At 39.7% G+C, this 27,384-nt stretch overlaps 1 protein-coding gene across 4 annotated transcripts in view; it reads left to right on the top strand.

Moving 5' to 3' along the window:
* Window positions 1–27,384, top strand: part of arhgef18b (rho/rac guanine nucleotide exchange factor (GEF) 18b) — a 44,292-nt gene that overhangs the window by 675 nt on the left and 16,233 nt on the right. The window contains exons 1-14 of one of the 4 annotated variants that reach the window (XM_030083352.1): window positions 460–567; window positions 5,800–5,942; window positions 6,963–7,585; window positions 7,823–7,964; window positions 9,057–9,183; window positions 9,282–9,336; window positions 10,460–10,534; window positions 11,032–11,140; window positions 11,500–11,689; window positions 22,401–22,468; window positions 24,081–24,123; window positions 25,087–25,294; window positions 25,576–25,682; window positions 27,020–27,157. In XM_030083352.1, coding sequence (XP_029939212.1) covers window positions 492–567; window positions 5,800–5,942; window positions 6,963–7,585; window positions 7,823–7,964; window positions 9,057–9,183; window positions 9,282–9,336; window positions 10,460–10,534; window positions 11,032–11,140; window positions 11,500–11,689; window positions 22,401–22,468; window positions 24,081–24,123; window positions 25,087–25,294; window positions 25,576–25,682; window positions 27,020–27,157 — 2,104 coding nt within the window. In that variant the 5' untranslated portion in view covers window positions 460–491. Of the gene's footprint in view, window positions 1–459; window positions 568–1,382; window positions 1,485–5,799; window positions 5,943–6,962; window positions 7,586–7,822; window positions 7,965–9,056; window positions 9,184–9,281; window positions 9,337–10,459; window positions 10,535–11,031; window positions 11,141–11,499; window positions 11,690–22,400; window positions 22,469–24,080; window positions 24,124–25,086; window positions 25,295–25,575; window positions 25,683–27,016; window positions 27,158–27,384 lie in introns of those variants that run through there. The other 3 variants (XM_030083351.1, XM_030083353.1, XM_030083354.1) reach the window with 3 other exon arrangements.

Below are 27,384 nucleotides of genomic sequence, written 5' to 3'. Positions count from 1 at the left end.
GACTTTTTAAACACTCAGTACTTTAGTATGGTTGACATCGAGTCAACATGACAAAGCTTTAAAAAGACTATAAAAGCTTTTAACTGCTTCTGCTTCACTCTTCTTAGAGTAAAACCAAAATTCTGAAATGTGCATTTCTTGAAGCAGCTTCACACTGAAACAACATTCTCAGTACATTTCAAGTTTTCAGGAAGCAAATTGCTTCATCTTATTGCCACCTTCCGTCTCTCTCCCTCTTCACCCCCATTTTTCCCCATTTCTGCTTTCATGCTCTCTCCCTTTTTTCCGCTGGAGGTAATCCCCAACCAGCCGCTTGCTGATCTTAGCTATGAACTCACTGGCTTTCCTTCTCGACTCTCCTCCCTCCCTCCCTCCTTTGCTTTCCCTCCCCTAGTGCCCTTTTCTCACCTCTCTCTTCCTCTCGCTGGGTGCCAAAGCTCCAGTGTGAGTGAGCTCCACTTCACGGCTGGCCTCCTCACTGTGCTGCTTCCATGGCGGACTCTCCTCTTAACAACTCCTGGCCATCCTTCTCCAAGCTCTGGATGAAGAGATGGTCCTTCAAGAGAGGTAATCTGGTTCTAGATGAATGAATATGAGATATATTTTAAGACTGAGTAGTCAGGATGGATTTTGTTGATCGGCGTGAAAAATACAGTAAAGGCTGCAGAATGCATGCAACCCAAAGACATTGCAAGAGTGTGATATGCTACACCTGGCTTAACTTTGCCTCTTAGAAACACAGTTAAGTTCTTTTCACAAAGTTGTTTTGACCTGATTGGGGTTTGTGGTGAATGGCAGTTGCAAAGACTCAGTAGAGGTTTCAGTACCAAGTTCAGTCAGTCATTTCTGAGCTTAGTGTAATTCAAAACTGCTTTTTTTTCCGCCCACAAAATAAGTTTCTATGTAGTATTTCTAAAAATCCATCAATGTTTTTTCAAAAACTGGACTGACCTCGCCTCAAAGCTGCATTATCCTGTACTTCATTGCTGTCTTGTAGCCTGGTGTTTGATGCACTTGTTTTTAATGGTTTGCATGCTTTTATTGAGCATTATTCAGCATATCTACATTAGAAAAACCACAGGGCCGATCGATTTTCCTTCAGTCTGGGACCATGTGTTGGTGTGAATGCAGTTCGGCAGGTTGAAACGGTAGTCGGTCGTATTTCTGATCAAGGGGATCTGCAAAAGGACAGTTGTTTTGATGTGCGCTCCAACCTCAGACAAAACAAGCTCTGTTCTTTTTTCACCGACACACAGTATCTGCCGTGCACACTCAGCCACAGATCGGAAACTCACGTCAGACATCAATCATACAGGCACAAATATGGTCACAGCATTGCTATTGTTCTACAGGCAAACAGTCAGTAATATCTGAAGTACTGAGTTGAGACTACTTTAGACTATTAGACTTGCACGTGTGATTTTATTTTTACTTTGTGTAGTTTGGGAACAGTTTGTCTGTCTTCAAAATGATTTCAAATGAAGGTGAGTTTGTCTTGTTTTCTAAAACACTGGCTTTGTAGTGCAACAGATCCGCCATGCCTCATCACATGCTGTCAGTGTTCTTCTTGTGATACTTGGAGTGTGATGAGCATAAGTCTGTCTTACTTCCTCCTGTCACAGATTTACTCCTTTTCAGACAAAAAAAAACAAAAAAACAGCAGCTATAAATGGTAAAATATGGAAAACTGTGTTGTAATTTACCATTATTATTATTACTATTTTTCTTGAATTTATGTATGAATTATTTATATTACAATATTGTTTATATACATTTGAGCTTACTACTACTTCAACGACTTAATTATAATTAATTCCTTGAAATGATTAACCACGGTTGTTCATTTGTTTAGGATAATGCAGTTCATTTAACTTTTATAGCTACTTTTAAAGATTTGGTCAGTTTTCTTTAATGTATCCTGAAGCAAAGATCCATGCAGGGTGAATCATGTAGCAAGACTTAAAAAGTGAGACGATGACAAGGCTTTGTTAAACCTGATTTAAAACACTTCAAGTATAATCCTGACTGAATGTGAAAAGTAATCATTCAGGGGAGGCTTTGGTGATGTGATGAAGTCTTTTGGTGATTTATTTCTCACTTGTAGCTTTTGTAGCCAACTCTGTAAAGTGAAGCCAAACTGTAAAAAAAAACATTCTCCCTCTCTCACTCTCTCTCTCTCTCTCTCTCTCTCTCTCTCTCTCTCTCTCTCTCTCTCTCTCTCTCTCTCTCTCTCTCACACACACACACATACACACACACCTGAGCATGAACACTCAGACACATTGATGTTTCATCCTTGGTCTTGTCTCAGGAGATATGAGAGGCCAACCATAAAAGGCCACAGTAGCTCTACAAGACAAGAGTCTGTTTCGAGTTTACACTTAAGACGGGCGGGATTTAGACACAAACAAGTTCTCCCTGCGGCAGGGACACTGCCACCCCTGCAGCCTCACTCAGTGATTTATTTAGTAATATAGAAAACTAGACCTACGTTGCGTCTGCCTGTGTGTTTATAAAACAGCATCTCTGGCCATCACACTAAAGATGGGAGGAGATGATGCTCGCCTGCAGCGGGACATGGAGCAGGACTCAGTCTGCATTTCATCTCAGAGGCTCAACAGTAGCTGAAGTTTCCCACTCAAATGACATTTTTTTTTTTTTATCTAGCAACAAGAAAATTATTCAAAGTCACAACATATTATATATATAAAGTATTTGGTTGCAGGCCAAAGCTGGTTTTCTTATGACTTAACTAGACAGGTGTGTGTTACTGTTGTTTGTTTCTCGCAGTTAGGATGAGTTAAAGGAATCCGTTATCCTGGAGTCAGTCGATGGTGCACACACATCACTTTGGTCAGTTTGAATTAAAACTAGGCGATTTCAGCTTGAAGAGCTCCAATGCACTCTCTCCTGTGAGGATGATTTAACTTTTGGTGTAATAGGACTTGGTATGACGTCTTGAAAGAAGCTTGTCTGTGACAATGAGAAGTATTGATGAAACTACATCCACGACATGAGGGCTGGAACTGAACACTCTTATAAAGCAAGCTTATTTAGTCAGCAATCTAAAGGCTATTGTTTACTGAACAAACTATTTTTTTTTTTTTATCAACATTTCTATTTCATGCCAAACATCAAGGATATTCAGAGGAAGTCATCAATACAAATACTTGAGGTAATTTTATGTCAGTAGGACCATCTTGTTAACTTTTTATCACTCTTTCAATGAAAGTATCGTGACCTTTTCGATCAAGCAGGACAGAAGAGGAATCCTTCACGCTCTCTGAGCAGCACACAGCCAAGCCAGCTCCCAGAACCCGTCACATCCTCTTCCCTGGTCACCTGCGTTTGTGCAACTTATTAGAGTACTGAACAAAGGAAACTGCTTCACCTGGTTATACTTAAATTAAGTTGTTAGAATTTTTTTTCTTCTTTTTTCAGTGTATGTAACTCAGTAATTTAATTCTGAAGTGTAAAAATATACTTGTTTGCGCACAGATAAGTATATATTTAAATTATGTAGGTCCTTCTTGCATGCATGTGCATACCTGCGCACACACACACACACACAAGAGATAGTTAAAAGTCAAGTACATACATTTAACGGTGGGAGAAATCCTCCTGTAGGGAAAAGCTGTTCAGTTTGCCTTGAATTGCCTGTCTTTAACTGAATTAATCGAATTGCAAAAGAGATAGCTGAAGCTGAAGAGAGTTACAGCAGCTCCTTAAGGTTTTTTTTTTTTTTTGACAGTTTTTTTGCGACAGACAGACAGACGAGAAAGAAAAGCAAAACCAGAGGTGGTACACATTTCAGAGGGTGACACCAGCAGGTAAAACGGTGGAATTATTGAATACATATACTAAGAGAAAAAGTGAAATAAAGGGACAAAGGCTCACAATTGTTCCAAGATATCCTTTGTAATTCAGATTAACTCACTGCAATATTATATCTATAGCAGGGATCAAACTTTTAATAAATGCATCTTTCTCCACGAGCATTTTATCTTGTTCATCTGATAAATTTCCCAAACCTTCTCTGCTTACATCCTGTACGCTGAGGGATGAATTCAGCCACGTTATTGTAATGCATTTAATCGCATTTAGCTAATAATAGATTATAATGCTTTTTTTTTGGATCTTCTTTTGACACCTTCTTTGGTGAAAATGTCAGTGTTGAGAAGTTTATATTGTCCTAACTGTCCAAAGGATTTAAAATGACCATCCTCATGGAGTTGATGCAGACTGATCTATTATCGTTATGTATTCCTGAGGGTATAAAGTCCTTTATGAATCCAATATTTATAAGTGCAGAGATCAATTTGGGCAAACCCAATTTTTTTATGTAAGAATTCAAGAATTCAACACCTCAGAGGTGTTTCCATGTACAACAAAAGTAATTACCTCTCAGAAAACTCAGCATGCCTACTACTAATTGCTTTACTGATTTCATAATAGTGAGTCGTTACAAGTGTCTTCATGTCTGAGGTTTGTGCCTTACTTATGCCAACAATCGGATGCATATTTTGGATGCGGTCTTTGTGATTATTATAGGTGGTGTTACGATTGTGTTGCATAAAACTGCAAAGAAAATAAATGAAGATTTATTTTCCATAACTCTTCTGATAAAATGCTTACATCCTTCATTTGTGCCTTCAAATATGTCTATTTACAAAAGACGTTGGACACTGAACAGATCAAGAAGAAATGTGTAGCACTTCAGATTATTTGTTGTTCAATACACATCTTCAGGGCCTGTTTAAGTGTAATTACACCAACTTATATAATGAAATAAGATTAAGCATCATAGCCACAGCAGTCTGAACCGTACTGAGCAAATGCAGACTGAGTGGTCTGAGTGTGAGACTGGACGACCAGTAAGTCCATTTTAAACACCACATTTAGTCATGGGGTTCTCTTGAGTTTGTTCTCAAGTTAGTCTAAACCACAAGTGGTTCAAGTCATGTTTGTTTTTTTAAATGTCTTTAATTGACTAAAAAATCCCCAAATCCAATAATTTTGCATCTGTATCAATATCAGAACTGTGTAGTGTAGGAGCTTGAGGGAAACAGCTGTTTAAACAGTTTACCTCTGGACTCTGGGATTAAAAAAGTATTTCTACTTATTTCTGTTCTATTCTATTAACCATGATGATTTTGAGGATAGATTTTAAAGTTGGACAGAGGTTTGTGGTTGGGCTGAAGCTGGCCAGATGTTCCCCTGGGAAATGTGGATTATGCAACTGGTTGTAGCTGTGTGGCTCTTGCCTCTTCAGTGGTGTATCTCCTGACTGAAACCTCAACATGTCTTATTGAGATACATATAGACAACTGTATTAACATAAATTTCTAGAGATGCTAAACACATACTTTTACCTTGCATATAAAGTAAGCAGTCTTCACATTGTGCCTCTGCTCTGTACATTTCAGTGCATGCAATATATTATTTACAGGAGAGTGGTTTTTGGGGTTGCTGAAAGCTCGGTGAAGGAATAATCTCCAGCTCTGCACCACTGACAGAGAAGCTAATGCTCAATCAGTGAGCACTGGTAGTGGTGAGGGCGGTTTGTGGCATCATGTGAATCAAGGAATCTGTTTATGCAATGGAAATGTAAAGCAGCTTTTAGTGGGAGACCTCAGTAGATCCCAAAGCACAACTATTCCTTCAATATACACAGATCGTTGATTAAAAAGGTGTTATTTACGTCGTCATAGAAAAAGAAATGTCCTTTTCTCCATGTGGTTGTTGTTCATAATATTCATAAATGCATTTTTTGTTTTGTTTTGTTTTGTTTTTTTTTAGCATCAGAGTGCAAGCCATGCAGTCAGAGCAGTGCGCCTCCTATCACCCAGCCTCAGACCACCAGTGGAAAAGGATCGTCTTCATCATTACCTCCTGCTTTGGTCACTGAAGATGCCTTTTTCGGACGCACCAGTGACGACCAGGTGAAATTACATATCTCAGTATGTCTTTACTGGACCAGATTTGTTTCAACAAATCAACAATGAAGGATGCAAACTCCAATGAAACAGATAGATATGGACATTATCTTTATAGTTTTGTCACACTTGCAAGAACAACAGTCTGCAATATTTTAGTGAAATGAGATCTGCCAGTAAAATGATAGTAACAGATTGTTACTACGAAATAAATAAACCAGTTACTTATAAATTTCTGTTGGGTTTTCATTTATTTTGTTCACACATGAATAGTTGTGGCTGCTGTCGCTCTCTGCACTGCTCAATATGTAAACGTTTAACTTTAGCTCCAGCCAACATTAGCCTGCTCTGATGCATGTACTCCTTTACATAAACTTGAGCTCCCTTTATACGAACAGTCTGCATGTTGGTACTTTATTTCAGTGTTTTTGTTACGGCCTCTTTTTGCCATCAGTTTATCGACAACTTTCTTTGGAGTATAATTTCTGCAGGTTCTGATGAAGAATGCTGTCCTGGGAGAAGAAAGGTGCTAGCAGTTAAAAGCAAAAAAATTACCAACAATGACTGATTAACTCAAACAGTGAAATTAGTTGTGTGCACAGATATTTGATTTCCAATTGACAACTCAGTTATTGTGTCACAACAACAGAAGAAAAAAACATATGTGTGCAAAATTAAAGACATCTTAACTAAGAGAGACAATTTAAAATAGTCAAAAGTTGTTATTCTTTATTTCATTAATTAGAAAAAAATAACTACAAACTGTATTCAAGTGCAAATGTTTTGTGTGTTCCCAAAAACTGAACAAAACAGACATTTATCTGTCGCTGAGACTTTTGACATTCAAATGAAAAATATTATTTGTCATACTTTACTTGGTAAATAGAGCCGATCCCCGCTGACTGCAGCCCACTGGCATGATACATCCGGTGCATTACAGGGCAAACACAGACAACTGTGGTGCTCTTATTTGTATATTTTTGTTGTGTTGTGTTTTCTGCCTCCTCACCTCTCTCTAACTTACAGGACGCCTGCTCAGTAGTCAGTGACTACGACTGCCCCTGTCTGGAGGTGGGCAGCAGTGTGGAGGACCTGCAAGGCTTCAGCCCCTCTCTCAAAGATTCAGAATACTTCAAAGACCTTGAGGAAAGGGATCTTCACTTGCAGACCGCTGCGCCCGTCATCGCCACAACGGGAGACAGCAAAACCCAACAAAGTGTTGACTATCTAGTGTCTCCAAACACAGACAGTTCCTCCATCAGCCAACCTGCTGAGTCTTCTCCTGACACACACTCTCCACAGGTCGATAAATCTTCTCTTAATTCATGCCAACAGCATTTAGAGGATTGTCCGAGCAGCTTTGTGGTCACTCAGCTCACCCCAAAATTGCTGCCAGGTTGCATCATTGACAGTGGTGACAACACGGACCCTGCAGTCGGGCTAAGCTTGACAATAAATCTGAACGGACTCTTAGGATCAATGGAAACATCCACACCGATACCAGCAATGAGGGATGAAAAGGATGAACCAACTTCGGACTTAGACGGAGAGCCGGACCTGGACAGCTTTCCTATCCTGGTCAGATCCATGTCAACGTCCCGGAGGCACAGCTGGGGCGTCCCCATTTCTCCCATCAACCTGGGGAGACGGTAAGATGAACAAGTGTTGGAATAAGTTTCTCCTTTAATACTTTATCAAGGTTTTTTACAAACTGAAAGAGATTTTTGCATCATTAGTAATAAAAAATATATTTTTTGGTACGTTTTTTGGTGAGCTAATAGCAGTTAATTTAGAGTGTGTGTGTGTGTGTGTGTGTGTGTGTGTGTGTGTGTGTGTGTGTGTGTGTGTGTGTGTGTGTGTGTGTGTTGCCTATGTCTTATTTCTAGCCTGAGTCTGGATACCATGGCCATAGACAGCGATGGGGAGAGAGAGGATGATGAGGAGCAACAGGCCAGTCTCTTCCAGTCCACCCAGAAGCACCCAGACAGTTTTGCAGCATGTCCTTCAGACGAGGCGGACGCTTCCAGGGTAACTGTCCAAGAGTCAGAGTCAGGATTGTGACAAAGCATTAAATACTCCCATAATAATTTTATGCTGTATTATCAGACGAAAGTCCCACAGGGATGTTCTCTTTAAATTATCTGCGAGTCCCTTCAGTGCATACAAGGCATACACTTCCAAAACATTTCACTCACTGATAGTTACTTTCATGTTGAAAATGCTACAAGCATATAGGTGTCAATAGAGCCTTTATCTGATAGTTCCAATGGCTGCTAAAAGAGAAGAAAAGAAAAAAAGACGGAGCCTTAAACCTAAAAGAAGAGAGCGGTTTCACAAGTCTTCTCTGTCCCTTCTATTTCACTTGCTGCATATAAAGATATTCTTTCCATGACCACATATTGCATGCATTGGTGACCTCTGGGGACAAGTTGAGACTCAAAGTTTCAAAGTCAGATCACATATACTAAGCCCAATAGGAAACATTAAATTTGCCATTCAGCTAAAAATTTACACACATTTTTGTGTCATCACAATTTTACAGTGGCTGTTTGTGGTATTAACACATTTTCTAAGGTCATCTAAAGTTGATGTAGCCTCGTAAACCAGCCCCGCCCACTCCACATCCACATTTGGATTTTGGGGCTGGGGTGGCCACCTTAGCTACAAAATCCAAATGTGGATGTAGAGTGGGCGGGGCTGGTTTACCAGGTTAAGTTTGATGACCTTGGAGCAGGTAAAATCTTGCACCTTCAGTCTGATCACTGATGCCCCTTTGAGTGGGAACTATTGGAGCTATTATATAACGACTTTGAGTTAGATCAAGTATTTGGGACTTTGTCAGAATAAACTATACATTTGGCGCACGGAAGAAACAAGCCTATCAGTTCAATATAGCCTTTAATCAATGTCTTTTTATTAGTTTGTGGACATTAAATTCATGAAAAAAAACCACATCAAAAGTACTTTGCTCATATTTGTAAGAAGAAGCTTGCCGATCAAAGCAACTAATTTTACATGAAAAAGTTGATTTGCCACTATGAGCTAATTCTGTGCAGTGAATACTTTTGCTGTATGCTGGTGGTAAAATATGTCTGTGTGTTTATTGTTCATTGCTTCTAGGTTAGTGGCATTTCTGGCCGGCATCTGTACTCCCGTTCAGAGATCCTCGCCACAGATGAATCCTCCCGTGCTGCACACATTTCAAAAATTGTACAGACGTCCAAACGGGCTGCCAGGGCAGCAGGAGGTGGGGGTCTGTGTTGCTATGAGCAGCGCACATTTAAGTCTAAGTGATTTTCACTTTGTCAATTTTATATTTGAACTGTTTGTCTTTCTTCACTACAGCAGAGGAGTTTGACCCTGAAGAAAACCTCCACTCTAATGAAGGCCAAAGCCATATGTAAGTATATGCCATCTGCAGCTGCATTTGCAACTTAGCCATGGTATAAAGCCTTTGATGGCTTGGACTATATGATAAAGTATTTGTATTTTCTCCACGGGAAGTGTATTTATTAAATAGCACCACAAGTTTGATTATGCTTGGAAAGGAAAGAAGTGACTCTGGTATTATTTACGTGAATGATTCTCGATTAGAAAATCAGAAAGTCTTTTGTAGTTGTAAAGAAAGAGTCTGGTACAGCTACTTCACTCCTTCAAAACAGAGGGGCTTTTCCCATTCTCTCTTGACATTTCTGCTCCATGTCATATGTCTGCAACCTCCTACTCCCACTGCTCGTTCTCTCAGCTCCTTAGATGGCCTCTTAGCCTGTGTGTGTGCGTGTGTGTGTGTGTGTGTGTGTGTGTGTGTGTGTGTGTGTGTGTGTGTGTGTGTGTGTGTGTGTGTGTCCGTGTGTGTGTGTGTGTGTGTGTGTGTGTGAAAATGATGGTGGTAGGAGTGCTGGGGGGAGGGGGTATGTTATAAGTGAGCTCCAGTGATTGTGTGGACACAGCAGACATGGGAGGATCCTTTTCTAAATCACAGTTTGACACCCAGCTCACTGGAGCTTCATCCCGGTCCTCTTCCCTCCTCTTACAGTCAACACTCAGTCTCAGTGTCTTGTTTGTCTTAGGCTGATGGTACAGAAAGTTCTGCAGGAGCTAAAGTTGTACCATGGGTAAGTAAACAAGAGAGGGAGGTCTCCTTGCTGCGGCTGCTATTCAAACACTGCAGTAGCAGCACCTGATTGCGATCAGGGCCCAGACGTGTTTTGTGTGCAAGCTTTTTAGGAGGTTGCATGTTTTTTTGGCACGTGTGTCTGCATGCGGCTGTTTTTTCATTGACACAGTGTATCATTAATATGGGAAAGGAGGATGTGTGAAGCACCGTGACTGTCTTTACTGTCATAAAGTCATCAGGTGATGATTAACTCAAATCTGATAAAACAAGGACTTATGTTCACTCCAGCCGAAAAACAACAAACACTTTCAGGTCAAACTTGCCTTCTACAACATTCATGGTCCATATCTTGAGCATTTAAAGTGACATCCTGTTCTTGCAAACTTTATCTGTTGTTGTCTAATAGAGCAAAACAGCGAAACAACAAATCAGACAACAAGGACTCAGGGAGTGTCACTTGGTACGAGTTCCTCTCAAATGAGTAAGTACGACCCTTGCCTTGGTTCCCTCATTACTTTAACTGTAACCTTTACTGCCACTGAGACCATACAGCTGTCCATGACAGATTCAGGGAAATTGATGAAGTGATTTGCCATTTTTAGATATAACTATTCAAATATGTGGTCATTGTCTTCACACTGCTACTTCACAAATGAAAGTAATTACCTTTTTAATGTGACGTCTGCTGCAATTTTGTTTTAAGTATGATTTGAATCTGTAAATAATATAATGTAAATTTAGACAAACAATTTATCAACAACAAAATACGTTTTTAAATACAATCTCAACATCATCAAATCATGACTAAGATTACAAAGAAGTCAAAGGTACACATCTTCAAGATTTTCATGTTCATCCTATCAATAAATGTTATTATTTTAATAGTTCTGAAATCTAAGTATAACTTGACTACCTCATTTTTTTATTTTTTTCACTTTGATTGTATGACTTGTGTCATAATGTGCTGTTTTCTACCAGAAATGAGGAAGAGGAAGATCGCACAGAAAAGGTAGAGAAAGGCACCAAAGTGAAAAGGACTCTCAGCTCTTTGAGGAACCGGATGACTGGCTCTTTCAACAAGGATAAGGTAAGCCTGCAACAAAGGAAGATGTCCCACGTCTTCACTTTGCAATGAAATAAATAACCCATGTAATTAGGAATGCATTCATTCACACCATTTATAGACACCTAATTATAATCTCAAGCCTCTTTAATATTTTCTAATGTTACTGAAACAAAATCCTCAAGGATAAAAAGTTCACTGGTGTACATGTTGCACACACAACACCTTAATCCACTTATGTAAACCCTATTATATGTCCTGCCTCTGACATGGTTGTGCAGCGTTATATGCAGTCGTACACTAAGCAACACAATGAAGCAGAACTCACAATTTTGTGTACAAGAAAAACTTTTTGTGGGTTTCTTTTTCTTCTTCCTGTGCAGGGTAAGAACCGAGAAAAAGAGCATCAGAAAGAAAAAGGGAAGGAGAAGGACAAAGAGGCCAAAGAGAAAGAAAAAGAGTGCAGCACCAGCAGCAATGGGCATCACTTGGTGCCTGGCTCCTTCTCCAGCTGTGCCACCTGCTCACTGTGCAGCAAGACCCTGCAGAAAAAGCATGGCCTGCAGTGCATGAGTGAGTAGCACAACAGTCACAGGTGTACATGTACCCACGCTTGTTCTCAGCCTGACACACATGTGCACAAGTGCTGCGCTCATATAAAAACTTGCACATCTATTTATACCCAAGTTAGAGCCTGCATGCTCACTCACCCATTTACTGAAGCACTCCAGCAAACAAACATTTGCACACTTGTGCACACATACACACAACCAAAAGCCATAAAAGGTCAAAAGTTTCCACTACATAAAGTGAAGTGAGCATAGGTTCATCAGGCTGCGTATTTTTTGTTCCACCAACAGAGATCTTGGATCTGTGTTACTTTATACAGTTGAAATGCAGCATATCCAAAAACGGTTTTCACGTTGTTGTTTTCATACGCTGGCGAGTAGCTACAACAAATACCATTAGGCACAGAGATTGTGGCTTTTCTTCTACACCCTTGTGCTACAAAGAAAATCGTGTTCACTTCCAACTCTTACTAAAATAATAGAAATATAATACTAAAAAGCATGTTACATTGTCACAATTTTATGCTAAACAACTACTGCCACATCGCCTGTTTTTTTTTGTTTTTTTTTTGGGGGGGGGAGATACTGTGTGCCTCAACCTTCATCTGTTAACTTTTAAAAATTTCCTTTGATTTTTTTTGCTTCAAGTAAAGTGTCACCACGATGAGTTACCTCAGTTTTGTCTTTAAATATTGCAGCTTCACATATCCTTTGATGTAAATCTGGACAGGGCGTTTCAACTCCTCCAACTCAACTCCAGTAGAGACATCTTCAGTGCAGCTTCAATATGGCTGCTGACAGACATTTAAAACTGGGTGCTTCTGTAAAACAAACAAACAAACAAACAAACAATTGTTTTTCAATTTGCAGCACTTAGGAAATAACAATGCGAAATTTAAACAATATGATTTTAATGGGGATTTGCAATAATGTACAATCTCTTGGTTTGTTATCTACAAGAGGCACAGGGCACCAAAATAGTAGGTTGAATCCAAAGTTATGAACATAAGGGCTGATGTTAATTTTCTGTTTCATTTTCAGTGAAAACTATTTTGTCACCTCACTGTGTTTCTGTCCAAGCTCTGTAATGACAGCAATAGGGAACCTGCATACATAGGTTTAAAGATAACACATACTTTGTATTTTTTTAATGGGCTTAGCAAACTGTAAAGAAAAACTATTTCAGCAAATGTCCTTTTCAATATTATGCATTATTCAGTAAATGTTTAGTAAAAACTACTAAATAAATCAGTAGTAGAGGACTAATATTAAAACATATTACCATGTATAAGTGCAGATAGTAACGCTGCAACAGAAATAGCATTCTGTTAATTTTTGCATCACTTTACTAAGATTTGTTTTTTTTTTTGGTCCTCATAGAAAGCAATATCAAAGTTTCAGTGAATATATCCTGCATGTAAACACCCGCTATCAAAGTTCCAAACTCTCTCTAAGTCTGCAGTTTTTAAGATTTGGGACCAGGCCAAGAGGGTCAAGCATGTCAAGCATGAGTTCTGTCTTTTTCAATCTTTATTTATTTATTTATTTATTTTGCATTATCAAAAAGTGGGAAATGATCATCATTGTCATATTAAAAATCTCAATTTATGTTTTAAATTATTTTAAGTTTGATGGGGACTAATGGAAATCATATACTAATATACCTATTTTTTCAAGAGCTATGCTTTTTTGTGTTTGGATCCCCACATCTGTGAACAACATATAAACATTAGATAAGGTATCTATTAATATTCAATGCATGGCCTGGTACAAAAGCAAAATAGTGAATTAGTGCTATGAGTGCTGAGGTGTTGTATATTCTCTCACACTTTAAAAAACTCTTGTTTGGGTGAACTTCCTCACACTTGTATCAAATTGCACAAGTTGATGAAGACAAAGCCACATGCTAAAAATAAGGAAGGAACTGCATCGTACTCTGTCAGGTGATCTGCAAACTGCTTTTTTTTTCAAGCACACAACAACACATGTTCAAACCAGCTCGTGATTGTTTCGAAAAGGAAAACCCTGTGTCGTTCCCACCAGAGATTGATGCCTGATCAGCTGTGTTGACTCCTGAAATGTGTATTGACATTACCGTAATAATGCAAGCATCTTTTTATAAGCCATGGCCTGCTGGTTGAGAATTTCAACTTTCCATCGGAAGTTATAAACAAAAACAGAACAGCTCACATTATTAGTCACACATCATTTCTCTGTAAACCCAGTGGATAAGAATGGGACGTCTCCCATGTATGTGTGCCAGAGAGCTTCAAGTGGGTACAGCAGGAGGGAAAATCTCTTGGCCTGCAAATGATACTTTCCTGAATGCTTTTTCATTTTGACTTCTTACATAGATAGATAGATAGATAGATAGATAGATAGATAGATAGATAGATCGATAGATAGATACACAGATATGTATGGCTGGAACTTAGTGTAAAAGTAAAAAAGAGGAGTTTATTATTGTTATGTGTGTTGTTTCCTTTCAATTCCACAAGTTGTTTCCAATAAAATCTTAAAAATAAAAAAAAGAATATATTAGAAAGTCCAACATTCCTCTAAAATGCCTAGCACTCAGTGAGAGTTATTTAGTGGTACACTGGCTCATTCTCGTGCCATTGGAGGATGCTAGGGTGTTTCAATTAGGTACTTTGTATAATATCATTATTTTTCCCCATGCGCACATGCTCGCACGTGTGTGTTTCCTCAGAATACTATGGTTTCCTCCCATGATCCAAAAACATGTATGTTAAAGGGCAATTGTTGACCCTAATTTGCCCCTAGGTGTGCATCTAAATATGTGTGGTTTTTTGTTCTGTGATGACCTGGTGAACTACCCAGGGTGTACCCTGCCATCACCCATAGTTAGCTGGGGTTGGCTCCAGCGCCCTGCTGCCCTGCACAGGAGGATAAAGTGGTATAGAAGATGGACGGATGGATGTCACTATTTCATGGTTGTTACCTAACATGTTTCCTTTCTACTCAGCTCAGTGGCAAACAAAGGCCATAATATGTCCTGAATATTTATAAATCCCACAATCTGGCAGTCACAAGGTGTATATGAATGTAGTTTGTAATAGTTTGCTTATTAAACAAAGTTGTCCTGGCATATTTCAGCAGGTACCACAGAGTGAGTCACATTGGACTGCCTCTTTTTGACATTAACCACATAACAATACAATTCCCTCATACCCTCCTTCATTAATTTAGCAAAGATATGCTAAATCTCAACAGTTGATTCACACACACACACACACACACACACACACACACACACACACACACACACACACACACACTGGGAGAAAACAAGTGAGTGTCCCTTTAATTTGGAGCAAGCCCTGTGGGGATTCAGCCGAGAACCAGCCTGTGGAATGCGTCGTTTGTATGCCAGAGATTGTTCCTAGAGGAGAGCAGGGCACAAACTGGACAAAACTCGCTCTCTGGGACACTTGTTGCCTCTGGTTTCAGTGGCAGATGTGATTTATTAAGCTTTCAGACGGACTACATTTGCTGCATGTAACTGGCTGGAAGGAGCTCGGGTGTTGCTGGCACGGTAAGAGGCAGCTCCTGTAGCGATGGTCTGAAGCGGGATCAGGTGGATCACTCCCGTTGTTTCCCTCAATGGAGCTAAAAGCTAACCCCAGCCGTCCGAGCATTTCTTCCATCCCCCTCTGTGTGCTTGAAGTTATGTCGAACTGGACCAAACGAACTAAAAATACTTTCTTTAAAAAAAAGAACTCACGTCGTTGTGAAATTGCTCACATCTTTAGGCGTTTCGAGCTAGCTGTTAGCCACCTAACCGTAGCCCGTTAGCTTCCTTTTGAACAACAGGGTTAGTTGGATAAGCATTTAGCGTTAATTAGCTTAAAGTAATTGTTTACATAAACGACCGCACTGGACTACAAACCGTGATTTGTTATAGTGTGTGATTACGGCACCTTTTCGCGTTCTATTGGGACTTTGCGTTGTTTGAGAGCTTCTTTCCTCCTCATATGGTAGACTTTGTTGCATGAAGCTCAACAGGTGACTGCTCACGACGAAGTTGGTCTCCGACTCGATTATTAATGAGACGACGAGGGAAAACTGTTTTTCCTATTTATTAGTGAATTTATTTTAACCTAATATTGATTACCTGACCTCGATTTAGGAGCTAAATGAAACCTGTAAATCGTTATGTTATGCGTACAAATGCACCAAAAATAACCTTTCTTAACAACCACTAAGCCCTCCGAACTCACTTCTTTATTGATTTATCGCCTAGTTAAGAAAGATGGAGTCTACTCTATATCTATTTTCCGCTTGACTCATCCAAGAGAGAGAGGCATAGCTATTATGATAAAACTTTTATATTAATTGTATATTTTCACAAACCAGAAGAACCAAGGGAAAATAGTGATAATCCAGGTTTGAAATGATTAATGGATTTTCAGGTTTAATGTGGTCTAAATCCATATTTACGAATCTTTCTTGACGAGGTCCACTGCCCCGTTGCATGTTTAGGTGTCTGATTCAAATGAATGGCTTGTTTTCAGGCCTATGATGGGCTTCATGAAGACTCATTCATTCGAGTCAGGTGTATTGGAGCAGTGAGACAGCTGAAACATGCAGGACAGTAGTCATTGAGGAGCAGGGAAAGACTGGCCTAAACCACATACAGGAGCCTAACAGCAGAATGCCAGCCAACCTTCAGTTATTGGCATACATCACGCATTTGCTCTTATTAGGTAGCCCCATTATTTTGATGTCTAATTTAAAGAAAATGTTTACAACTACTTGGGTATCACATGTACAATGCAATATATCTGCTTGTAGTGTGCAGCAGTCTTCTGTATCACTCTGGATACTATCCTTGAGATGCTGAAAAAGTGATCTCAATATCATGAAATTTCCTGTTCCTCGAAGTGTTAAATAATTGTTTTTCTTCAATGTTAAATTCTTGCCATTCCTCTGCAAGGCAGGTGATGCCTTCTGCAAGCCCTTTACCAATAGGAATGTCCCAGGCTCATGGGTGACCATTCAGCCAGTCACTCTTCAGCCCTTCTGTCCTGACTGAGCTTTCTCTCTGACTGGGTCACATGGTGCTAATTGTGCTTGGCAGGTCTGACGGTGCATAACAGCCCACTCCACTGACTTTGGGTCTCACTCATCTTAGCCTGTTAGCGCACCACTTCTCCATGCATCACTGTTCTGCCTTCCTACATGCTTTCATGCTTTCCGGTACTTCCTTAGTATGTAAATTTGTAATATTGAAGCTTTGAACTTCCTGAACATAGCAATTCTTGTGTTTACCTGGTTTCCACTTTGCCTCGTCATCAAACACCCTTTATCAAAAAGTGCAATGTAGCTTCTGCTGGAACTTTTAGAGTGAAAAGTTTTAATACGAAATGTTAAGGGTGTAAATGCTGGCAGTGTTTCGGCACATTTTTAGGGAGTCAATGCTGATCTGTTTAAATGTTTGTTTATTCAGTCAGTCTTGGAAGCAAAATAACCTTTTCAGTTGATGAAAACTGACTGATGAAATGCAAAGTGATCTTCAGAAATAAGTATGGAAGAATGTGAATCTTCTCATGTCTTCCTCTACAAAGAGAAGCACATAAATGAGGCAGTAGTTTGTGTGAGGTTTATGCAAAAATTTCATCAGGTGTTAAGCTGATCAAACAGTGATTTTAATTCCTGTAATTTTGATTGAGAATATGATCTGACATTGAAAAGTGTTGCTTTTCAAAGTATTGCATTGCTTATTTCATTTGCACATAGATATAATTTCCTCTGTTGTGTCTCCTGTCTTTTGGGGTGGAGAACTGTAACAGGCTGTGATGTTTCACTTCATTGTGAAAACAAAGTCCTCAGTCCCAGTTCCTCCTGATTCCCGAAATGACACTTGGGATTGCCTAGCCACTTAAGAGCTTGGCCCAAAACTTTTTGTAACTTGTATGCTGGGAATTTAGCATGCTTCATATCTTTGTGGTCATGAACATACAGGAAGTCAGCCATGTTTTTGTCTGCTATGTGAGAAACCACTTTTTTTTTTTAAACTGGTGCTGTATTCTTTGGTTGTTTTGTTCGCTCTTGTCTGATAGTAACATGCTTTCTTTTTCTTCAACTTAATCAAATTGGATTCAGCTCTGATATTGCTTGGACACTTTATTGGTTAATTAGTGAAAGATCAACATGTTTAACTTGGCTGGCAAACCAGTCATGTAGTTGAACATTCATCATACACATGGACTGAACAGGACAGACTGGTGACCTGGTTTGGTTTTACTTTGATTGAAATCCATACTTTATTTTGAAGTGGGACTGATTGTTGCAGATACTGATTAGTAACAGTAATAATGCATTTTATTTTTTATGCACTTTACCTTTAGGTCATCTCAAAATGCTACTGAGCAGGAGACCACAAAAAGGTAACAGGATGATAAAGTAATTAAGATAGACACATTAGGAACATTTAGTGAAATACTTTTTGAAAAAGGTAACTTTTTAAAAGAATGGGGGATGCAAGGAGAGTTCTGACAGGTAAGGAGATCCTGAAAGTAAAGGAGGGCAAGACCACCGATGCACTGGTGGATGAGGAGGGAGGCCTTGTCCAGGGAGCAAGTGGAGAGATTTCAGGATGGGGTGATGTGATCATGTTTGCACACCCTCATCAGGTTCCTAGCAGTGCTGTTGGATGTATTGTAGTCTCTGGAGGCTCTTGTCAGGGATCCCGATGAGGAGTGCATTACAGTGGTCTAGTCGGGACTCAGGAGCAGATAAAGGCAAAAGAGAGGTGTTCGAAGTGGTTTTAAAAAAAAAAAGAGAGAGAGAGTTGAAAATTGTAGTGCAAGAGTAGCAGCAAATAGACAACAGATTCCTCTCCAGCCTCCTGCATCTTAGCAACTAATGAATGGGTAAAATGCAAAAAAGAAAGACAGTTTGAATGAGCTTGAATGTTTTGGGTGCACTTTTCTCCTTGTACATGCATGTTTTGATCCATTCATATTCTATCCCTCTTGTATCCTGTTCAGGGGCACTGGAACCAATTCGATTGGCAAGTTGCATCCTGGACAAGTCTCCAGTCCATCACAGGGCAAACGGAGACAGACAGCCACACACACTCACATTACACACCTAGTTGAAATTTTTGGGTCAATAATTAACCTCGCATGTATGTCTTTGGACTGTGAGAATAAACTGTGCTACCGGAAGGAAACCTATGTACCTACTGAACAAGCATGCGACTCCACACCTGACCTTCTGAATGTGAGGCGAGCACATTAACCACTGCCACCGTGTGCCCTGCATGTATGGTTGGATTACAAAAAGCAAAACACAGCACCAACTAGTAGCCTAACATGCAGATGTCAACATTTCTGGCATTTCCTAAAGTGCAATGAATGTAATAAAAATATTGCTGTCTGAATGTGACACTTTTCTAGTCGGTTGCTGTCAATTGATTAGAACAAACTTAAGAGTTGTTCAAAATATACAAACAAATGTATGCTGTGCTGTCTAATTGACATATCACAGCATCAAACTGAGGTTTAGTCAGCATTTTGTTGCCATTGACAAATTTCCAAGTGAAACGTACAAAATCTCCAGATTGAGATTTCTTTTTCCACATAATGTCACAGAAAATAATGTCAGAGATGGCAGCATACTGTTGGTTGCAGCAGTGTTTTTTTTTTTTTTTTTTTTAATTTTATTATTATTTTTTTTTTATGATGAATACATTATTTGTGTATATTAAGGCTCAAGCCGGACAGAATTGGTCAGTCAGATTAAGGGCTGGCCTGACCGACACTGGCAAATTGTTGTAGGCAAATCACACATTTGCTATTTGCATGTGTCATGATACTTGTGCATTTAAAAAAAATTAGAAGAAATTGTACTATTTCATGTGGTCAATAGAGGGTGTTTTCTCTACTCTTTGATTCATGGTTTTGACAGTTTGTCCACAGCCTTTCTTGGAAGAAAAAAATGTTTGGAACAGTTTTTCTAAAACGCACCTTCTGAGTTATTGTGAAATCACCATCAAAACAGCCTGTCAACATTATGACAACTCCACACACTGTCTGGAGTTTGACATTATTTTTATGTGTATGATAGCAACAGTGCTTGTTTCTTTACTGCATGACTTGATATTTCTCTGGAAGAACCCACCCATTATGACTTTGACCTCTACCCATCTACACACCCTCTTCCTGTGCGCTGAGTCAAAGCAAACAGATTTTCTGTAACGAGTGTGGCTGCACCGGAGATTAAAAACTGATTTGACGGTTTTCAGTTTCCTCTTAGAAATTGAAAAATGTGGCAGAGTGTTCAATGCTCTTGACAGGTCTGAACAAAAAAACTTCAGTGTCTATCAACTCTAAAAAACCAAATCAAAACAAAACCTCCCGTAGTCCAAGGCATGCATGTGATCTTACCTGTCAACCCTAAAATGGCCCATTGTCATGACTGTGAGTGTGTGACTGTCTCTGTGACCCTCTGTGATGGACTGGTGAAATGTACCCTGCCTTCACGCTCAGTTAAGTTGGGATCAGCTCCACCTTGCGACTATGAATGGGATAAAGTGGCACAGAAGATGGATTTGTGGATAAATGAATGAACGTCTGTTGGATGCTGAGTGAGGCAGACCTTGTTTGCAAAGCGAGGTGACTGTGTTAGTCACTGAAGTGTGCAGTCCTAAACCACAAGTGTTCTCCTCGAGTGATATGGTATTGAGCAGTCAACAGATGTTGGTGGTTTTGACGGGTGCTGAGTGTCCTGTGAAGGAGCTGCTGACATGACTTTGTGGCAGAGCAGACTCGTGCGCTTCGCATCTCATGATGTGACGGCTTCATCTTGTGTCTGAGCTTTACGATATTTGATCTGCAGGTTTTGAATCATTTCCTGTGATGTTGTTGGTTTCATTAAATCATATTGAGTATTGCCTTGTGACGTCAACAAACACGAAGTCTTGAGCGTATTAAGTTCTGACGAATCGTGACATTATCACAGAACAGTGCAATGTTCTTTCTGATCTCAGGTGAATCTTTTTAACCTTTATTTTAGGTCTGCTGGGGATTTTTTTTTTTTTTTTGTGTTATTTTTCCACTACTTTTAGTTGTACCGTTACTAGCCTTGCCCAGTCTTTGTGCTTTAGCTTTGTTGTGAAATATCGTCTCTTCATTTTGACTTTAAATAAGCTGAAAAGGACCTTCAGGTCTGAGTCACGTGATGTGAAAAGGTGTTTTTTTTCTTTGAATCCTACCCAAATACAGACACGATACGTGATTGTCTAGAGTCTTTTTAATATGAAAAATGTATACAGTTTTTCTGAAGTGTTTTTTTTTTTTTTCCCCCAATTTATTCTTCACTCAATGGACAAGGCACATTTGTATTTGTCTACATTATTTCAGTACAATGGAGTAAGCAGAGAAAGACCTTTAGAGGAGGCTGTAGAGCATGTGGTGGAAGTTGCCAGTATGGCTCATGTTTACATTGTGCTGCTCACAGAGCAGGAGTGTCGTCTTTGTCAACAAGCTGAACAACCCAATTCAAATAGTACACTGTCATCCTACATGTCTGGCAAATGTAAAAGCCACACGTTTAGAGTGACTGTTTCAAAGCATTATCTCTACTTTTGCATCTCTATAAAGCTTATTTGAGTTTTTCTTTATCATTATTATTACACATTGCTACGTATTGAACAAAGAAAATCGCGGAATATCACAAATAGTGCAAACTAGTCCATTGAAAGTAGAGAAAACATTAAAACACTTTTGATAACATAAACAGCAAAGTTAACCTTTAAAAATCTGAATTGCAAGTACAATTAGAAGTGATAAAACAGGTTGTGTTTTTTTTTTTTTTTTTTTTTTTTTTTTTTTTTGTCTTCATATTGTTCTTATATGTTGAGCTTTGCTTTTCATTACTGGCCTTTTAGTCTTGTCTTTAAAGCCCACATTTACCAGCCTGGGCTGAGATCACATTTTGCATAATGATAACCTAATTTGTTTGTCAAACCCTGTTCCCAAGGAAAGGTTTTTCTTGTTTTCCCAATACAGTACACATAAAAATGTTATTGTCTTGCCTCCTGTTTTGTGTTTCAAAAAAACAAACAAAAAAAAAAGAACAGCTCGCAACAGGAAGCGTTTATTCCCCAGAGTATTGTATTGAATTTTATTTGTGCTAATTTGAGAGAGACAGTCAGTCAGTAAACAAAAATTGCAGTTCCCAAAAATGGAGAAAAGTCGACTGAAATACAAACCTGTTGCTGACAAGCAGGGAGTTTGCATGTAGGTCAAGTCCTCCCTTTTTCTCTGTATCTGGACTTTCTTTAAGCTGTGACTCTGACTTTTGTTTGCTTAAGCTTAAATGTGAGAGTTGTTTTTTTAAGCTACAGAGCTACTGTTGAAGCAGTGTCAGGGAGCCTGAAGGGATTCTATTCATGAGGAGAGGACTTTTCTGAATACTAATACTTGACATTGTAATTGCCTGTACCAGCTGGAAAAAAATGTCTCGGTGTTTCTCTCTCAGTATAACAAACTTTGTTTCTAAGAAAATTAGTGCTGCCTTCAGGAGGGTGTGAATTAGTTCTAACATTTCAAAGTTGATCCCTGTGATTGTCTTTGACATTCATGTTCACATCAAACTACTGTGCTGTTGTCATGTGTAATGTGAGCACATGGTACAGCAGGAGTAATGCCACGCTGACTCTGAACTACTTCCCTGTTGCTTTTCAGATTGTGCTGTGAACGTTCACAAGAGCTGCAAGTCTCTGCTGGGTGAGTGCACCAGCATCAAGAATAAGGTGAGAGTTCCTCTGGATGCAGCAGAATTTAGCTGACAATGTACCTACAGTCATCTTACTCACAGGAACGTGGAGAGTATATGTTTACCAGATAGTTTTGGATACAAACATGATTGGTAAATGTAAGAATAGTGATTTCCTTAAAAAAAAAAAATTTGAAAATGAAATGGAAAAGAGTGTGAGTTGTACAGTATTTATATAGGTATGAGCAATGCATCAGAATTACGATTTATTGATGTTTTCTTAAAATGTAATATTTAAAAAGAAAATATTATCAATATCGATATAGATGTGTGCATTAAAATATTGGTTTTAAAAAGTCACTGTTTCCCTGTCTGCAGCTTCTATCATGCTGAAGCACTTGTTGGCCACTATCTTTCTTTTGTGCTACACAAGTAACCGCCGTAGACACGGTAATTTAAAATATAATGACGTCTGCATAGTTATCAAATAATCCGAGGTTAAAAGGCCAACTGTGAAATGTAAAAAGACATTACAGGTGATTAATATTAATGAGGTTGCATGCACACATTGTTTCCTACCATTATCATTTCCATCTGTCTGAGGCACTTCTCATATATTTTTATTCATATCCATATATTCAATAGGATCATCAGTGTCAGAAACAGTGGCGTGTTAGAACTATATTGTTGACCTAATATCGTCGAAGGGGTTTACATGTCAACAGCGAGGTTTGTCTGTTGAGACGTCAATAAGGTGCCGTGGATTCAGCCTTGTCCACAGAGAAAACCATGCATTTTGTCTTTCCTTTGGGACTGACTAGGACACCGTAATGTGATCGTTATTGTGGTTTACAGACACAGATAGGAGAGGGAACGATTACTGACCATGAAACGTAAAGACAGAATGAACATAACGGAAGCTGTTTCTCAGCTGAAAGCACAGAAAGTCTCCAAAGAGCTCAACATCTATGATAGTAAGTTTAAAGCCAGCCTGCGCTGGTGTTCTTGATTCATGCAGTGTAACAAACTGCCTTTATGGAGAAGAACAACTAAGGTCCATCCTGAACTCAGACTACAGTCCGAAGCTGCTGTCTTTTCAGCGTTAGTTCATCAGTCCCTCCAGAATCAGAGAGGAAATGTTTTTTATTTTACATGCCAGCATCCATCAGTGTAAACAAAAAGGGGATAAATCGGTAACACTGAGGCCCATTGGGAATGAAAAGAGTCTGTCGCTGTCAGAGCCGAGCTTCCTCTGTATGTTATTGTGAAGCACTGAAGTGCTCCAAAAGAGGCCATATTGACAAATGTTACAATATTTATTGTATTTGGACCAATATGGGATTTACAATAAGATGTGAACAAGTTTAAAAGGCCATATGAATGTAGCACCTTCTCATTATCAGTTTAAAAAACAGACACCTGCACTGAAGAACCAGAAAACTCAAAACTCATCATTGGAAAGGACTCCTGGAAGCATGAGCATAAATTCACTTTGTGTGGCACGTTTTGTGGGCTCAAAGGCCAAAGGTTATATAGCTGACCATGTAAATGACCCTGGCATGAATCTGTTTGTTAGGAAACCAATCAGAACAGTTGAGTGCTTGAAGAAATAACTTTGAAAATATAATCTTTATTTGTTTTTTCCTCAGAGAGAGACTCCAAGAACCAGCTCCCCGGGATCACTTAACTTTAGTGAGTAGTAGTAACTAATTGACAGCTTTCCAGTTCATAAATCCTTCTCCCCACTTTATCTGCTCACAAAGAACAGATGCTATCGTGGACGGTCAGACATTTTTCTTCTCGTCAAATCAAATGGCTGCAGAGGATTAATATACCTTTATGAAATCTGAAGAGGGATCTATTCAGCTGGTTTTCCAGCTCAGTGAGAGTAGCAGGAGAGGGTAGACTGGGAAAGGCCAGTCTGTGACAGTGTCGGGTAACTTCTGATCCATTTGTTTTGTAAAATCTTTGCTTACTTAAATAGCAATATTTGGATCAATTATGAATTGATTTTAGTAAAATGTGTCAACTAATTAAAAGCAAACAAAAAAACTTTTTTCCCTAAATGTGATAATCACTTCAATAATTAATTGAGCTAACAATTATATTGATTCTAAATCAGTCTGAGAAAATCTGCCATCAAGGCTAATTGTGACCCACTGTAGCTCCTGTTGTATGTAGTTAAACCCACAGGAGACGTGAGTAGCTGCAGCAGCTTAAAATAATTTTCCTGCAGCAGTTGTTATTGTCTTGTGAACAGCTGGAGTCTTGTCAGCCGCACACGATTTCTCCTCATGCACTGCTCCAGAGTACTGCTGCCAGAGAACTCCGACCACATTGCGCAAAATGATCTAGTTATATTTCAACAGACCCTGTTAAACCTTACCTCGGAGATTATGATGCTTCTCATTCTGCTGCCTGAACGTTCCATAGTGAAAGGAGTGAAAGTTACAGCAGTGTTAAACATTCTTACTGTGCCTCCTTTGCCTCTTTGAGGGTTCTGTCTGCAAATTATTCTATCTTTGTCTTGATTGTTGTGAAGAAAAATTAATTCTGGGGTCATCCGTTTAACTTTTTTTTCTGGGATTTGTCCTCATCTTCCTATTCCACCTTTTGGTTTCCTCTGTTCATCCATCTGTCGTCTTTCGTTCCCAGCTGCAAAAGACAGAGAAAGGGAGCGAGATCCAGCAGGCCCAACTGCATCTCAGATCCTGGATGGGCACCGAAGTTTTCTCAGTGTCCCAGGCATGACCATTAGCTCGTGGGGACCTAGCACTCACCCAGCTGCCGCCCATACCAACAGCTTCACGGCAGCATCTGCCACCAGCCTTGGCCACAGCCTCCGTTACAACAGTAGCTCAGGGTGAGTGCCTGTCCTAGGTAAGATTAAAGCGCTCCACTCCATGGTGCTGTTCGCCAGGTTAAAAACTGTTTTGTCTGTTTATTTATAGTTAAAATATCCAGGCAAACAAAAACAAAAGAAAGAAGTAGATGGTTAACTAAAACTGGGAAGCATCGAGAGTTAAACCAGAAAGGAAGAAAGGAAAAATATTGTTGCTGTTTTTTTTTCTTTTGCATCTTAACTAAAAGCACGTTGTAAGTATTTACAGCAGTTTCAGCATGTGTGCGGTTCTCTTCCCTCAGATCTCTTCCTGGGGAGATGGATGAGACCGATGCCCTCCGCTCCAAACGTTGTAATGAAGACGCCATTTCCCTTGCTCCTTCGACCACTGAGCCCATCATTGTAGAAGGTGAGCCTACTGGCTGAAATGGGCCGTGGAATTTAATTTTGACAGTTCTCGTAAGTGGTTGGAAGTATTTACTGTGAGGACTATTGTTGTGGTACTTTGCTAAGACATGCCTGGATCTACCTTGATACCAGTTTGTCTTTGAGGAGTTGTTAGAAATCTAGCAGGGACTGTGTGCTGAGGATGTTGTGTGAAGCAAAGGGTGACTTAACCAGGTCTTACTGGGCCGGTGTGTGTGGGAGTGATAGACTCATTGAACACCACCAGTTCAGATTTTTATTCAGTTGCCAGTTTAGTGGAGTTTTATCAGGCACACCGGGAAGCATGTAAGAACTCCTGCAAGGGTATTATGAACAAAAGATTTCAAATTGTTCACAGTTGAGCATTAATGACATTAAAAATATTTACACCAGTGTTTTCATTAAGGAATGATTATTGAAATCAGAGCACGATCGACTGTTTGGTTTAGATGCCAGAAATCCTTTCATAAATCAACATTGATCATTGAGAAGTGATTCATCTCTTCAAAATGCTTTTTCATAATTTATGAGTGGCACAAAATTATTCAGTCTTGGGTATATGGGGACTTTATTAGCCGTTGTCTTTTAGGAAAAACTCTGCCGTGAAAGGGTCTTGAATTATTTTAAGGGTGCTTTCACACCTGCAGCATTTGGTCCGCTTGAAGCGGACTACAGTCTCCAACTCCTGCAGGTTCGGTTCGTATGCGCTGGTGTGAAAGCGGACCAGTTAGTTTTGGTCCGGGACAAAGAACCGTACCGAGACCTCCTCGAGGAGGTGGTCTCGGTACGGTCCCGGTGCGGTCCGCTGCTGGTGTGAATGTTGACCGGCCTCGGTCCTGTGTGCTCTGTTGTGGAGAAGGCTTTTTGGTCGGCGGAGGCTTCCGTAGCAAGCCGCGCGGCGCATCACGTCACACATGCTGGCCAATCAAGGTTCACTTCCGTCTCCCAAAACACAATATTGTGTGAACAGCGCCACCAAGGGGCAGGAGGGTCATAGTGGATAGTTCATCTGCAAAAACAAGTGGTGTGAATGCGAACCGAACTAGTTGACAGCTGCAACATTTATGAATAATTTATGTCCGAACCGAACCACTCTAGTGGACTAGTAGGTGTGAAAGCACCCTAAGTGTTTGAGAACTGGTCTCACCTCAGACGGCCCCTCAGAGAGAACCTCATTAATCCAGATTGCCCAATTGATCACCTCATGGTGTGCTTAGACTTCAAATCTTAGACTTCAAACAACAGTTTAAGCCTTGGACAGACTGAAAAATGTTACTGTAATGCCTGTTTTGCTATAATATTGGTGCCTCTCCTCAGAAGCTCACTATACAGCCGTGCGGGCTGATCTGGAGTCTGATGCCCAGGATTTGGAGGCAGACTCGTGGAGTTTGGCAGTAGACCAGCAGCACCTTAAGAAGCACTCTAAAGAAGTGGTGAAGAGACAGGATGTGATATACGGTGAGTCTGACTTTCTTCAGGTGTCTTCTTACCTGCAGTGACCCAATACGTGACTCAGTTGTCCTGCCAATGCACAGATGCCATGATAATGGTGTAGTGCAGTACAGTGTTAAGGTAATCCACGGTAAGAACAAGGAGACAAAATGGGTTATTGAAAGTTTGGATGTTACCGGAGCTTGTTTTGATTTGATGTGATTAACTGAACATTACACCTGTGTCTTTCTACA

This window comes from Salarias fasciatus, chromosome 23, assembly GCF_902148845.1.
Source record: "Salarias fasciatus chromosome 23, fSalaFa1.1, whole genome shotgun sequence".
In the NCBI taxonomy this organism is placed as follows: domain Eukaryota; kingdom Metazoa; phylum Chordata; class Actinopteri; order Blenniiformes; family Blenniidae; genus Salarias; species Salarias fasciatus.
This window is presented reverse-complemented; position numbering and strand designations above follow the sequence as displayed.